Below are 14399 nucleotides of genomic sequence, written 5' to 3'. Positions count from 1 at the left end.
TCTGCAGTGCATGCAGGCTATTAATTATGGAGTTCAACATTGAAGTGTGATATGCTTTTTAACTAAGGGAAATAGCTATGGAATTGTTTTGCAGTCTTACCATATCTCCTCTTTCACCAACATGTCCCCTTTCTCCCTAATAGAACAGGCAATTATTACATTAGTAACACTGCACTAGTATAATGTTGTCAGTGCCAAGGAAATACCTTGCTTCCCTTTAGGCCGGGCACCGCTGGGTATCCCGGCTGACCTGCTTGACCGGGATCACCTGGTCTGCCCTTTAAAAGCAAAGCACAGGAAATTAGGAACGAACGCTCATTTTGAGGCTTTGTTTTCAGATCCAAAAGATATAACAATGATAATGTTCATGTCATTATTTATCAAAAGATAAATGGCAATAGCAGCATACCATGGAACCTGGTATCCCTTGTTTTCCTGGACTTCCATTTTCACCCTTACTGCCCTGTGAAAATAGTTACAGATAGCAAAACCGCATTATTCTTTAAATGGTGCATTATGGATGTGTATAATGTTAATTTTTTCCCTTGTATAGCGATCAATTGTTGAAAACTGCTTGTTTTTTTGTCAGTGCCATTATTTGAGAAAAATAAGGTTTAATTAATTAAAAATACTTTATAATATAATAATTCCCATGTTGTTGAATATTATTATGGTATTAAGCATACCTTTGGGCCAATATTTCCCTTTAAACCAGGTGGACCAGCTGGGCCCATCTCCCCCTGTAAAGAGAATAAATCCATACATTTGCAAAATAGTTCAGAAAATGCACAAATTACAATTTAAATTAATGGTCAAACATGTGTTTACAGGTGATCCATCTGATCCTGGTGTGCCCCTTGATCCCGGAAAACCAGCTTCTCCCTTGAACAAAAGTATACTGTATTATACAAACGTGCTAAGTGGCTAATTGCATGCACTGAAGTGAGAGAAAGGCAAAAACTCACTTTTTGTCCAGTGAGACCGGCGATCCCTGGTAAACCAGGCATACCCTAATATAATGGAAAATTAGATAGATGTATTTAAAATGTGAAATATAATAATAATAATAATTCCATATTATTAAAGAAAATAATCGCCATACTAGCGTAAAATGATTTATTCATGGTTTGAGCCATTTATCAGTACCTACAATATGCCTTACTCTCAACTAAATTACAAAAAAATACAACACAAACTACCTATGATGGAGATCTTGTGCAATGTGATAACCTTCAGTTGATGGGACTGCATACATGCACAATTAATGTATTCAGTACTGTATGTTGCACATAGCCAGGGCAACAAATCTTGACCATGAAGCAAAAATCATTGAAATGATAAATGTGCAGAATGTGCTGGTACTAGCAAGAACGAAATTAAACCCTCTTTAGAATGAAAAACAATGACAGCAAAATAAATGTCATAAAACAACACACAGAACATTTTTGTGGTGCACAGCCCTGCCACTAAATCCCGGAGAGAAGCTTTTTGTTGTTGTTTTCTGCTGCCATGAAGTCTTCCAGATGCTTAGTGTGAGACCCTGACTAAGACTGCAGTATTTGACAATACAAGTACATTGATCAGTGATCAGATTGGTCAATTTGCCAGAGAAGACCACCATATATTTCCACTTATTGTGTTCTGTAAGCGAAAAACTTGCATGAGTGTTGGACTTGATTGAGCAAAAATGAGGATGCTATCATGTACTAAATCTGTCTCTGTGGATAGCCTCTTTGTTCATGGGTGCGTGGGGATGGCCTGTAGCCTTGTGGAGCAACTGAGTCATGTTTTATAGACCCATCATAGACTCTGGACAAGACTTCTAATCATGAGCAGTGGGATTGTGGCCCAGTTGAAACACTTTCCTCCAAAAACAGAATTGCCAGAGCTGCGCAGCTTTCCCTCGATTAGTCATTTTATGGCTTTCGATTGGAGCCAGAGAGCTCTTACATAACAGGGTTATCCTGGGATACTTTACAGGGGAAATACCCCTATATTTCTACATTGTCAGGGGTACTCTCCATCTTTGTCCTTTAACCAGTTTGAGTCAAACATCCATCAACAACAATCGTGCCTTTTGTATAATCAATCTAACAAATTTTCTACTCTATAAATAACGTTTACTATGACGTCAAACCAATTCCTTGAGCTACACTCCCCTCCAAAATTAATGGAACAGCGAGGTGTATTCCTTCATTTTTATATGGAATGAAAACACTTTGGTTTCGAGAGATGACTACAAGGTACAACATTTCACCTTTCTATATTTACACATAGATTAGATTCACAACGTAAACTACAGCACCTTTCATCTGAAACAAAAATAGAAAATGTGACTGCCTGTGACATAGTTTTGTGTTGCCCAGGCTGCCTGTCTGTAACACTACTTGTGTTTCATTGGTTATTCAACAATAGTGTTGAATGACTATCATATGTTTTAGAATCGTGTTTTGCCTGTAAAAATACATTTATGCAAGTAAGCAGTTACCCTGTGGAAATTGATTCAATGAACGAAAAGCAGTGGCTGACAGACACAGAAAAGTAGAAAATAGCAGCAAGACTATGCTAAATGTGAGTTACTAGTTCATCAGCTAGCTAACCAGGAAATGAAACATAATATGTTTCCTATAGTTGATAAAGTAATGCACAAGTACCTCAATGTCAGAGTGGCAACTAGTTTTATGACTGAATGAAAAACCCTGCTTGGTACGGACTGCATTTAGTATAGATGTGGTCATGTCGAGAGCATTACTAGCGCTAGCACTCTTGGCTATGGAATCATCCATGATAAATGTTTCTGACAGATATGTCCATGGTAGTTTTTCATATCTTTGGAGCTGCATAGTCAGAGTAGCATCACATTCATTTTCTTGTCAAGTGAGTGAGAACTTATGCCAAAGCGATACTTATCGCTTAGCCTTGTTTGCAAGAGCAGTGGATTAGCCACTAGCTCTTCTCTCTGGCAGTGTGTTTTCCTGTCCTGTCCTTTTCCTGTCTCTATCTAATGCTGGTTTTAGCTCCAACTGAATTGTGGTTGTCTGAAGGTTTAGTTGTGAAAGTTACGAGTGAGGCTAAACACACGTTCCACCACACGCTCCCAGGTGTTTTGTTTTGTTTTGTTTTGTTTTGTTTTGTTTTGTTTTGTTTTGTTTTGTTTTGTTTTGTTTTGTTTTGTTTTGTTTTGTTTTGTTTTGTTTTGTTTTGTTTTGTTTTGTTTTGTTTTGTTTTGTTTTGTTTTGTTTTGTTTTGTTTTGTTTAGAGAGAGGACAATTAAGAGTTTTACACTGGGCCCTTATGAATCTTAAAATTACTATGATCGCAATAAACTATTCATATCACTTCACTTCAATGAATGAATTTAAATAGGCAATAGCTCAAAGCGGAATCTGACATAAAATGAAAAGGTTCTCTGTCTTAGACTATAATTGATACAGTTCCTCTTTTTTGTTTCATACTATAAAAAGAACTGATGGATAATATAATGAAAGTTACTGTACATCATGCTTTCATCTCATTTTACATCAAAGGTTTTTGGGGGAAGGAAACAGTCATTTTTTTTTTTTTTTTTTTTTGGTCTGGTGACTCAAAGGGACAAGACATCCCCAAAGTTCAACATCTCTAGGGGCAGACTTTGAAAAGACACCATTTCCTCTGAGAAACTCACTGGAACCCTGAACATTTCCGTCGTGTGTAAATAAAACGTTTCTGAAAGGTTATAAAATTAAATACAGTATATAAATGACAAGATTTAGAGTGATTTAAAAAAAAAAAAAAAAAAAAAAAAAAAAAAACATTACAGTTGCAGTTATGACTCACTGTATGGCCGGCACTTCCATCGAGGCCAGGGATGCCACTGGCTCCACTTTCTCCCTTCAAACGTTAAAGAAAGAAAGAAAGAAAGAAAGAAAGAAAGAAAGAAAGAAAGAAAGAAAGAAAGAAAGAAAGAAAGAAAGAAAGAAAGAAAGAAAGAAAGAAAGAAAGAAAGAAAAAGAAAACATGACTACAGGGAACACACACAGAAATCACACAATAGCTTCAAAGTAAGTTCCTAGATTCTTCTTTATAGATTAAACTGACCTCAAGTGTCGTATGGTTTCAATTTTGCATGCAATATCCAGTTTACTCAAATCACATTAATCGAAAACTGTAGAAAAGTTATTGCCAGATCTCTGTGACTACATTCCCATGGCTGCCAAACCTCAACAACAACTTTTGGGAACACCAAAGTCTTCTAGGAATTTGCAAATTTTGCCAAACTGCCTGAATAATTTCAGTCATCTCTCAATATTTTCACCATAAAAACAAGTAAGACCTTTGGACCAGGTGGCCCAGGAAATCCATCCTTTCCATCTCTCCCAGGTTCACCCTGTAAAGATAGCAACAGGTTGTTAGACAGCCTAGGAGATAAAAGAACTGTATTCTCTTTGTTTGCATACATACAGGTGTTCCTCGATAACCTGGAGGCCCGGGAGGTCCAATACTTCCTTTCTCTCCCTGTAAATTAGTAGCACTGTGAACAACTGCAGTTCAATTGGTGGTGGTCACAGACTTGGTGTCAACACCCTCACCGTTTGTCCGGTTTCACCCGCCATCCCTACTCGTCCGGGTGACCCAACTGGTCCCTGACAGCAATAAAGATTTAGAGAGATTATGACAAGCAATAATTACATGATTTCTTAGCTTGACTGGGCTTGTTTCTTAGGTGATTCCACTTTTTACAGTTTTAATGGCGCGAGACCGTTACAGCTAACTGCACTGCCAATGTACTATTGCCATGGCTATTCTTCCTTCTTTGCAAGGTTAGAAACACATTCAGGAATTTGGATATTAATAGTGAAATGGAGACTAAAGGCAAGTGTAGGTTGTGTGGTGCATGTCGTTCATGGACTGTTGGATTTAACTCAGTGCAGCTGCATTTTAAATCCTGACGGTGTAATAATCGTGAATTTATTTCAGGTTACTGGAAGAATGAATACCCTTTTTCAATGTTGTGGGTCCAGCCCTGACAAACGTGACATTTGATTGAACTAGCAGAACCATTGCCTATCTTTCCTTTACATTGACTGTACTGTATGTTCAGTAGTTTTAGATCCACACTCTTTATATCTACATAGACATTCGCCAGGAACACAAACTTTCCACCCTTGGGTGGCCATCCAAAACTAGAACAATTTGCAAAGGCAGATGTTGCAGATGTTCTTGTATGCTGTGGGAATGGTGCTCTATATATCATGGAAAATCCCTAGAAAGTCCCTGTCAACGCTCAGTTCGACCTTATGGGATTTTAGAAGATTACTTTTTACTGCTCTTCCAAAGCCAGTACAATATACGAGCAAGACTATATAACAAGCAACGAGACAGCTTGCGGAAATCTTCATATCTTCAGCAAGCAACTCATCACCTCATTGGAACACTCCTGCCATAAAACACAATGCACCCCACTAGGTTTCTTCTGGAATTTTGTCGTTCATTCAATGACAAACAGTGAAGAAAGTAACTTGTATCATAGTTGCTTTACCTGATGGCTATATTAAAATTGTTTACAGATTTCAATTGATATGAATAGCCACATATGGTGTCCGCCTTTAAGATAAGCACTACTATTAAAGGAAAACACAGTTCAGTTCAGTTTTGCACCTTCTTTCAATGTGACTAAAACAACAAGACACCACGGACTCTGGGCTACTGGGTAGAATACAGATTTTTTTTTCAACACCTTGATACTTTTAATTTGTTATGCATCCATTTTGTGGCGTCTTTTGCTGATGACTCTAAGTGGGAGTGGATGTCAAAGAGATTAGCCTGTCAAACTCCTCTATGTTGGATCAGGTTGTGTTTTGTTAAGAAAGTGTTGGTTTCCGTAAAAACGTATCTCAAGCTGTCACAAAATAATTGCCCTTATTTCCTTTGTGTGCTTGTCTTTCAATCAAGTCTTTGTCAGATCTGTACCTCAGACGTACCTCGGCGGGGGCTATGGGAATAACACACGTCTCAGAAAACAGTGATGGCTGGGCTTTTTTGGGGACAAAGCAGAAATGAAATCCAGTTAAATTTGAATGCCAATTCACAAAAAAAAAAAAAAAAAGTTATCTAAAGGCGCTTTCCATGTGGAGCAGATCCAGGATCATCCTCCCCACACATTAAAGAAGTCCAACTAATCCCACATGAAGATGCACTTTGGCAACAGAGGCAAGGAAAATCTCCCATCCACACAACAAACCTTGAACAGAACCAGTCAGCAAATAGAAGCCAATTTTAAGTGTGTCTTGCTCTCAAGGGATCTGCTTTTATATTGAAAACACATGGCGACAAGAGAGATTGATGCAACAGTGTCAAACGGTGAATGTGTCTTGCAGGGATTTCCTGTTAATTCACCAATTTCTCTTCAGACTAGCATCCGGTTTGCTTTGAACTTTAGGTTTGTATTGCTACGGACACAAACAAGTACAACTTGTGCGGCGTGCAAAGTCATGTTAATATTTGCTCCTTGTATTTTGGTTAAAATTAGTTCCTCCCCCGGAGCTACACAGGCAGTGTTATTTGCAACAGCTGTGACCTCCACTGATGTGTTTGTCATTTGGTTTTATTTAAAAGTAACATTAACTCCCATTGCGAAGCAGTTATGGACACAAAGTGAGGATTTACATTACATGACTCAAATGATCAAATTCTGTTTTCTTTCTTGAGGCCAATGTTCCATGGCAATATAAAGAGAAAATAATGCATAGATTTCTGTCATAAACTCAATATTGACAGTTGAATGGACTTGGCTTGAATTGAGAAGCTGATGAAAATGAATTTTCAGATTTGAGAATGAATCATATTATTATTGTTGTCTGTGTAATGTCACAGGAATGTTTGAGTCCCGTGTTTGGTCGACAACCGACACCCGTTGAGTCTTTGCGTAGGGGGAATGTTTAGCCGGCGAATGAGCATTCTACTAAACTGCTCAGCAGCCCATCTAGGCAGTGAGTCAATGCCGGTGTCGGTATTTCACTGTTGACCTCTGACGTCGTCCTAGCTTGTAGGAGTTTGCAAACCAGGATGCTGGACTAGAGAGATGAACCATTCTAGGTTAGCTTAGCGCTAGCTAACACGATTGCAATTAAAAGCACAAAAAAACACCCTGTGTGAGTGATCCTAGAAGTTAAAGTAAGTTATAGTTAGTTTAGTGTAAAGTGTTTAAGACAGTAAACGTTTTGGATCACCTCACACCTACAAAAGGAAGATAGAGTGGAATGATGGATATTAATACCTTCTCTCCAGGTTGTCCAGGTGGTCCTGTTAATCCCGGCACGCCTCTTTCTCCCTGAGTGCAAAAAAAGTCATGACAAAATCTTGACATGACAACAAATCTAGTCATGACAAGATTTGTTGGGAACTGCTGCAGATGAACCAACAGTAATGCCACGAATGAGTTTTTTGACCTTCGTACCGAAACGCCGGGCCTCCCCTGCTCCCCTTTCGATCCATCGGCCCCACGTTGACCCTAACAAACAGAATGCACATTTAACAATGTATTTTGTGACTGTATTGTAATTGATCTTGTCATTGGAATATTGACCACCTTCATTCCTGGTGCACCAGAAAACCCTGGACTTCCTCTAATGCCAGGCACCCCCTTCAATTGAAAAAAAAAAATTAAAAAAAATGCAAACATCCACTCAGTTAAACCTACTCTACTGATCATGTTTTTGGCAAGACATTTTTTGACCGTGTACAAAGTAGCACTAATTATTATAAGATTTTGTTTCAGCAACTACTTTTTCTGTTGGAAATTAGTGGTTGTTTTTCTTTGGTATGTATGTATATTGAACTATGTAGTACTCACAGGCTTACCATCAGCACCAGCACGTCCAGGCTGACCTGATTCTCCACCATTTCCTGTTTCACCCTAAAGCAAAAATGGTGAGCATTATAGTTTTTGACAGAGCCTCAAATACCTAGAAATGACCACTAATGACAAACATATAAGTGGAGGTAGGCATTACAATACAATTCATCACGTATTTACATAATAATAATAATAATATAATACAAGATGATACAATATAAAAGCAAATTTAAGCCTTGTAGTCAATGTTGCAATATATTTGATTAAATAAACAGTGGAAAACGCAATATTGTCTTAATTCGCTGCAAGAAAGATGAGAAATTGTACAGAGAACATGCATTGATTTAATTTCGGCCTTGATACTCAGCCTAGTGCAGTTTGCAGAAGATTTTTAGTAGTTATTATTAAAATACCAAAGACGTTTGCGAGGCATTTTTGGAATATCCAAAGGAGACAATAAGAAACTTTATTTGGAAAAACTGACCTTCATGCCTGGAAGTCCTGGATGTCCCGGAGGACAAATACAAGGCTCTTGAGTTGGCTCAGCATAATCTGGACTGTTGGAACACTGACGGAGCAAAAAAAAAGAAGGCTCTTTTGTATATATAGATTTACACGTATAGCTACTTATATAAAATACATATATATATATTAATAATCTATACTCCTGTAGAAGATGAGCTGCAAATCTGTATTGTCATTACAATTACTCAATCTAATTCAGTGTTGTTTATATTAGTCATAACTTTAAAATGTTGAAATCTGCAAGATTTTAATTTCTGTATGCAACATATAAATAACTTTTTGATTTAAGATCAATAATAAGCGTGAAATTGAATTGGCTGATTCTACCGTAGAAATGTTTTATTGCAAAGAAGATTGATAAGTAGACTTATAAGTAAGCCAATGAGAAGCAGATGCATTTCAAAGCTGTAATGATTGGCAAACATCTGTAAGTTTAGACTTCTGAATTTGTCTTGCATTCGTAATGTAGCAAGACTGCAATAGTGAGTTCCAAACAACATAATGGTGGGACATCAGAACAGTTGCATGGGTAGAAAACTCTTAGCTGCAGAATCCCTTCCAACAAATAATAGAATTTACTAAATAAATGTGTTGTAATAAGACTTTCTGCTGAGTTGACCCAACTACTATTTGGTGTGATGTTAAGTATGGGGTGGCAAAATCATTTCACGCCAAATGTGCAGTTAACTGATGGTAAAATTGAGTGTTAGTGGAAACAGATGTGGATCCCGGAGCGAGAAGTAGGTGAGAAGAAGTTATCTTTGTTGCTTTTTGGAAGAATAATAGCAACGCCATATTAATTGGACTCTCGTACGTACCACTCCTGGTATTTCACATGCAGTCTCGCGGTTGTTCTGCTCAGGGTCACAGTAGATACGGAGCTTCTGAAGTTCAAACTGCACAAAATTGGCAACAGCACACAATTAACACGTCAAAGGCGATATAAATCATAAAAACAAATACAAGTGGTAACAGTGGTAAATGCGGTTGCATAATCCCATTATTATTTGTGCCTTGCCACTAATAAACTTTATTTATAACTCCCCAATGAAAAATACTGTTTCATATTGTGAGGGGGTGTTTATTACTTTAACTAAATCCAGAAAGGACCAGGTGTCATGTACAAGGTGAGGGCTTCATTGATGCATCCATTCTCCTTGCAGGGGAGGCAAGTAAAGCAGACAGGTGCTGCTGTTTTTGTTAGCAAGTTACCCAAAAAATATGTTTTAACAGTCTGAGAATTCTTACCGGTGCTGTTGTTTCTTTACTGACATATTTTCCAACTTGAGTTTTCCCATTGATGAAAATTCCAACAGGAGGCTCCAAAGACAAGGTTTCGATTTCCAGGTCATCAACGTAAAGGGTGACATCCTCCTCAGTGACCAGCAGTCGTAGTTGGTGCCATTTCTCATCAAATAGTTTCTTTGGGCGTAAAATGAAAGGAAAAACAACAGAAAATTCCATCCATCCATCCATTTTCTTGACCACTTATTCCTCACAAGGGTCGCGGGGGTGCTGGAGCCTATCTCAGCTGGCTCTGGCCAGTACACACTGAACTGGTCGCCAGCCAATCGCAGGGCACTCAGAGACAAACAACTATCCACACCCACAAGCACACCTAGGGACAATTCCGAGCGCCGAATCAACCTGCCATGCATGTCTTTGGAATGTGGGAGGAGAACGGAGTACCCGAAGAAGACCCACGCAGGCACGGGGAGAACATGCAAACTCCACCCAGGAAGGCCGGAGCCTGGACTCGAACCCGAGTCCTCAGAACTGAGAGGCGGACGTGCTAACCAGTCATCCACCGTGCCGCCCCAACAGGAAATTATTACGAGAAAAAAAAAAATGGGAGTAATGATTAGAGAAAATAAAGCAGCTCAAGATGTTCACAATTATGCATATTGCATCTAAATGTATTTTTATTTCTGATATAACAACTTCTGTTTCATGGTTTCAAAGGAAATTGTCTTTCATTTTGCATCTAACATCAGTGTGAATTTAAGTCAATAAAACAGTTAAGCGACCTCCTCACTACCCCTCCACGATTACAGTCAATCAGTGTAGCCGATATAGGGCGAGGACCCATATTCGGTTTCTGGAGTTGAAACACCCTGCCTTATTTTTAGGTGGTAGCACCACGCGATATTCTTACGAATGAATTGGAGTGGGTAGCAGTGTAACATGGGATACTATTGTGATAAAATGCTCAAGGCAACGAATCACAATAAATGGATAGTTGATATAGCAGAGGAAAAACTTGACACGTCACATTATCTACAGTATGTAACCAAAGCAATGAAAACAGTAGTAAATAGTCTCCTTGTACATAAAACATGAAACTAAGATTAAAAGAAAAAAAAGATTCAAAGATGCTCTTTTCTATCATAATGTTATTAGTTTATAAATTAGGGCTGTCAAAGTTAAAGCGTTAATAGATTAATTAATCACAGAAAAAGTTAAATTAATCACATATTAACGCAGATTAATCGCACTATTTTTTTGGACCGCACTTGAGCATTGAACGTAACCGTGGATGGTTACATTGAAGGCTGCACAGGTCAGTGATGAGGTCAATGCACGGCATTTCCTATGCCTGTTGTTCCAAAATGAGCGGGGTGACTCCAGTTGGCGTGCTCGGTGGTAAATTTTGCTTTCAAAAACACCCCGACAGGACTTTAGATAAAACAAAAGTAATTTGCGTTTAATTAATTGCTGAATTGCACCCAATTGTTATGATGCTGTTACGTTTTGAGCAATACACGCATGCATGCAATTGCGTACATGCATTTAATCAATGTTTGCAAATGACATTCAGATAATGAAATGTGTTAATGTCAAAATATTACGGTACTTTGTATTTATTTTATATTACGCAAATACGCCAGTAATTTAGCTAATTAATCGTGATTAATCAAAATTTAAAAGTGTGATTAATCAGATTAAAACATTTCGTTTGACAGCACTATTATAAATATAAAAGTGAGACAAGATAGAAAGCTATAATCTAATGAAATAGAAATATATGAGAAAATATACTTTTTTTTTTAATTGTAAAATGTCCATTTCCGTATAGGTCACAGTGCAAGTGGATTGCATTCACATGTCATCGTACTGTACATGTCAAAATCATTAAGCGAAAGTAGCGAAATGTTGCGGTTCTACGTGTCAAAATCCATCAGCGCCTCCATTTACTGGCGCCTCCAGCACTATTCTGTTATTCTTCGAACAACTGTTTTGAAGTCTTTCATATTGTATTACCAGCTGGTCACGTTCAAAGCTCAAATATTCATTCCACTGTATTTTTTTTAAGTGCAGGGGAAATGGTGGGCGCACCCGCACTCCGTTTGCTTTCTCCTAACACACGTTTGAGCAGTCGTGATTTTAACTGACCCATCCAGTCTTCTGAACTGTGTGCTAATGAACTCTACAAGTAGGGCGCTACAAGGTGCCTCAAGTTAAGCACAACTGCTATAAACATTAACCCGTTCCAGTTGAACTTTTAAACAGGCTTTCTCCTTTGGGCTTGACAGACAACAAGGAGCCTCTGATAACAGGGTTATAATGAGCTTATTTTTTTAATGCCAACAATAAGATTTTTTATTTGAGACTAAGTTAGGTAGCTATTTGAAACCAAATAAAACAAATTATTTTAAAAAGTGATTATTACCGGTATATATAGTTTGGTTGAACAGTGGAGAGGTTCAGTGGAAAAAGTGGTTAGCACATCTGTTCGCACATCCCAAACATGCATATTGGGGTCATTGAGAACTCAAAATTGTCAATCGATGTGAATGGCTGGCGAACAGGCTGCTTCACACTCAAAATCAACTGAGGTAGCCCCCAGCTCACCACCCATCCTACACATCTACATACCATTGCAGTGTTCCGTGAAAATGTAACCGTTTGCGTCCCGCTTAGTGAGTGACTGGTTGTAGTGAACTGGACGGTGCCATCAAGTCCATTTAGGGTCACTGCCATTTGAGGTCTCCCGTCACGCGTCTGGACCCTCCACAGGTCCCACTCTTCCAATGCTACCGATCCCTTGTATCTCAGAGTGGCAACAAATACATATGATGGTGGCAGGCCATCGGGGAAAAGTGTCCTGAAATATCAAATTAGTTTACCTCAGCTTTAAAAGGACATTGAGCGATCCCTAGCGCCATCGAATGGTGAACTAATAATACATTCATTTTAAAAAACAACCGTTTATGTCAATAGTATGCAAAAATTATGTTGTATTGCATAAACATATTTTTTATCTATATATAATTGTAGGTCTAGTATCGATTAATTATATTACATGGTAGTCTCACCTTACTAGAGCCGCCATGTTTCGCTGCCATCTTCCTGCTACGGATAGCCAAAGACTGCAGCTTATTTTCCGCAGCTGCAGGTGGCCGTCACTAACTCTTGTGATTCTGGCCCGTCACTTGTCATTTTCTGTTTTACTCTCACAAGCTTTTACTAGTTTTTTTTTGTTTGTTTGTTTGTTTTACTAGCTCCTCCTGCTAGCCGTTCTTGTTAGCCACTCCAGCCTATAGCTCCCGCTATAACTCCCGCTAGTCGCCCTTGTTAGCTGCTCCAGCTAATTCCGGCGCGCTCTGTCTTTCGGCGACGCTCGCCGGGCTTCACAACGGCTGCCAAGTTACTGTAGCTTGCCAAGATGCTTGTTTGCTCACGCAAAATAAGAATTGGTGGTAGGCTCATGAAATGTGGTCTGTCTGAGCTACCGTAGTGTGCGTGCTCCTGCGTGCTTCTCATGGTGTTTTTTGACCACTCAATGGCGCTACGGACTACACACTGGGTCTTTAAACACACAAAGGACAATGCAGAAAGAATAAAAGTGAAATGATCACCTTGTAGCTTCACTCAAGTCAATACGAGATGTCACCTCATAGGCCTTAGTGCTATGATATGTCCCTTTTATTTTCTTGGCTTTTTTAGCCAAATTTAAATGTAATAGGATATCAAATCCTTTTTCATCTCTGGAATCGATACGTATTCTCGCAGGACAAACAGTCTCTGAAAAATGAGGACACAAAAACTGAACAGCTCAATTGATATTTAAGTAGTCACGTTCTTTGACTAAATTGAAAAGCTCTCAACAAAGCCTGAAACTCAATATTTCCTGAACAAATGATCTGCCAATTTTTTTCTGAGTTGTGCAAGTAGCCTCTAAATGAGCGTTTACTTACCTTCACACAGTTTTTGTCGTATGACTTGTATGATCCTGGAGATACCTTTGTAGTCCTCAACAGAGAAGACATACGTTGAAAAAGGCTTGTTTGCGATGGCTCTCAACTGTGCTTCCTCTGTTTCTGACCCTACACCAATCGCAAACAAAATCACTCCTTTTTTTCTCGCGGCCTCTGCTGCCTTCAAAACCTCGTCTTGCGACTTCCCGTCGGTGAGGACAACTGCGATACGGGACACTCCCATTGGGCCACGCTCAGAGAGGCCAAACAGTTTGTCTGTGGCAAACTCGATGGCCGTGCCAGTCCTCGTGTTTCCTCCCATGTACTCGATGGATTCCATCGCTCTGATGAGATCTTTATTTGTCTGATACTTCCCCAGAGGTATTTCTAAAATGGGATCATCGGTGTACTGGACTACACCAATTTGGGTAAATTTCTGTCCAATATTGAAGTTTTTGGTTATGTTTACAAGCCACCGCTTTACTATTTCAAAGTTGACATCTTCAACACTCCAAGAACCATCGACAATAAATACCAAATCACCTGCCGCGGTCCTACAACCTGAGGAAGACAAAAAGCAAAACCTTAGCGAGCTGATTTTCAATACATTCGGTTTGCTGGTAGTTTTGCTGTATGGAAGACAAGTTAAAACTAGGGGTGTCAAGCAATTAATTTTTTTTATCGTGATTAATCGCATGACTTTAATAGTTAACTCACGATTAATCGCAATTTTATATCTGTTCTTAATGTACAATAACATGTACAACAAAATATTTTTTTTCTAAGTTGTCATACTCTTGTTTACATAAAAGTGGAAAAATGTTAAACTAAGAAATATGGCT

At 38.7% G+C, this 14399-nt stretch overlaps 1 protein-coding gene across 1 annotated transcript in view; it reads right to left on the bottom strand.

Moving 5' to 3' along the window:
- The window catches only part of col21a1 (collagen, type XXI, alpha 1), a 35059-nt gene that overhangs the window by 2998 nt on the left and 17662 nt on the right, over positions 1-14399 (bottom strand). The window contains exons 3-22 of the mRNA XM_077495511.1: positions 13558-14118; positions 13219-13384; positions 12236-12464; positions 9608-9781; positions 9178-9255; positions 8319-8402; positions 7832-7894; positions 7568-7621; positions 7436-7489; positions 7256-7309; positions 4569-4622; positions 4441-4494; positions 4313-4366; positions 3817-3870; positions 966-1010; positions 829-882; positions 687-740; positions 410-463; positions 207-278; positions 101-136 (exon numbers count right to left, since the gene is read on the bottom strand). Coding sequence (XP_077351637.1) covers positions 101-136; positions 207-278; positions 410-463; positions 687-740; positions 829-882; positions 966-1010; positions 3817-3870; positions 4313-4366; positions 4441-4494; positions 4569-4622; positions 7256-7309; positions 7436-7489; positions 7568-7621; positions 7832-7894; positions 8319-8402; positions 9178-9255; positions 9608-9781; positions 12236-12464; positions 13219-13384; positions 13558-14118 — 2048 coding nt within the window. The remainder of the gene's footprint in view (positions 1-100; positions 137-206; positions 279-409; positions 464-686; positions 741-828; positions 883-965; positions 1011-3816; positions 3871-4312; positions 4367-4440; positions 4495-4568; positions 4623-7255; positions 7310-7435; positions 7490-7567; positions 7622-7831; positions 7895-8318; positions 8403-9177; positions 9256-9607; positions 9782-12235; positions 12465-13218; positions 13385-13557; positions 14119-14399) is intronic.

The sequence above is a fragment of the Festucalex cinctus genome, chromosome 14 (assembly GCF_051991245.1).
Source record: "Festucalex cinctus isolate MCC-2025b chromosome 14, RoL_Fcin_1.0, whole genome shotgun sequence".
Classification (NCBI taxonomy): domain Eukaryota; kingdom Metazoa; phylum Chordata; class Actinopteri; order Syngnathiformes; family Syngnathidae; genus Festucalex; species Festucalex cinctus.
The sequence above is the reverse complement of the archived record's forward strand: the minus strand, read 5'-3'. Positions and strand labels throughout refer to the sequence as shown.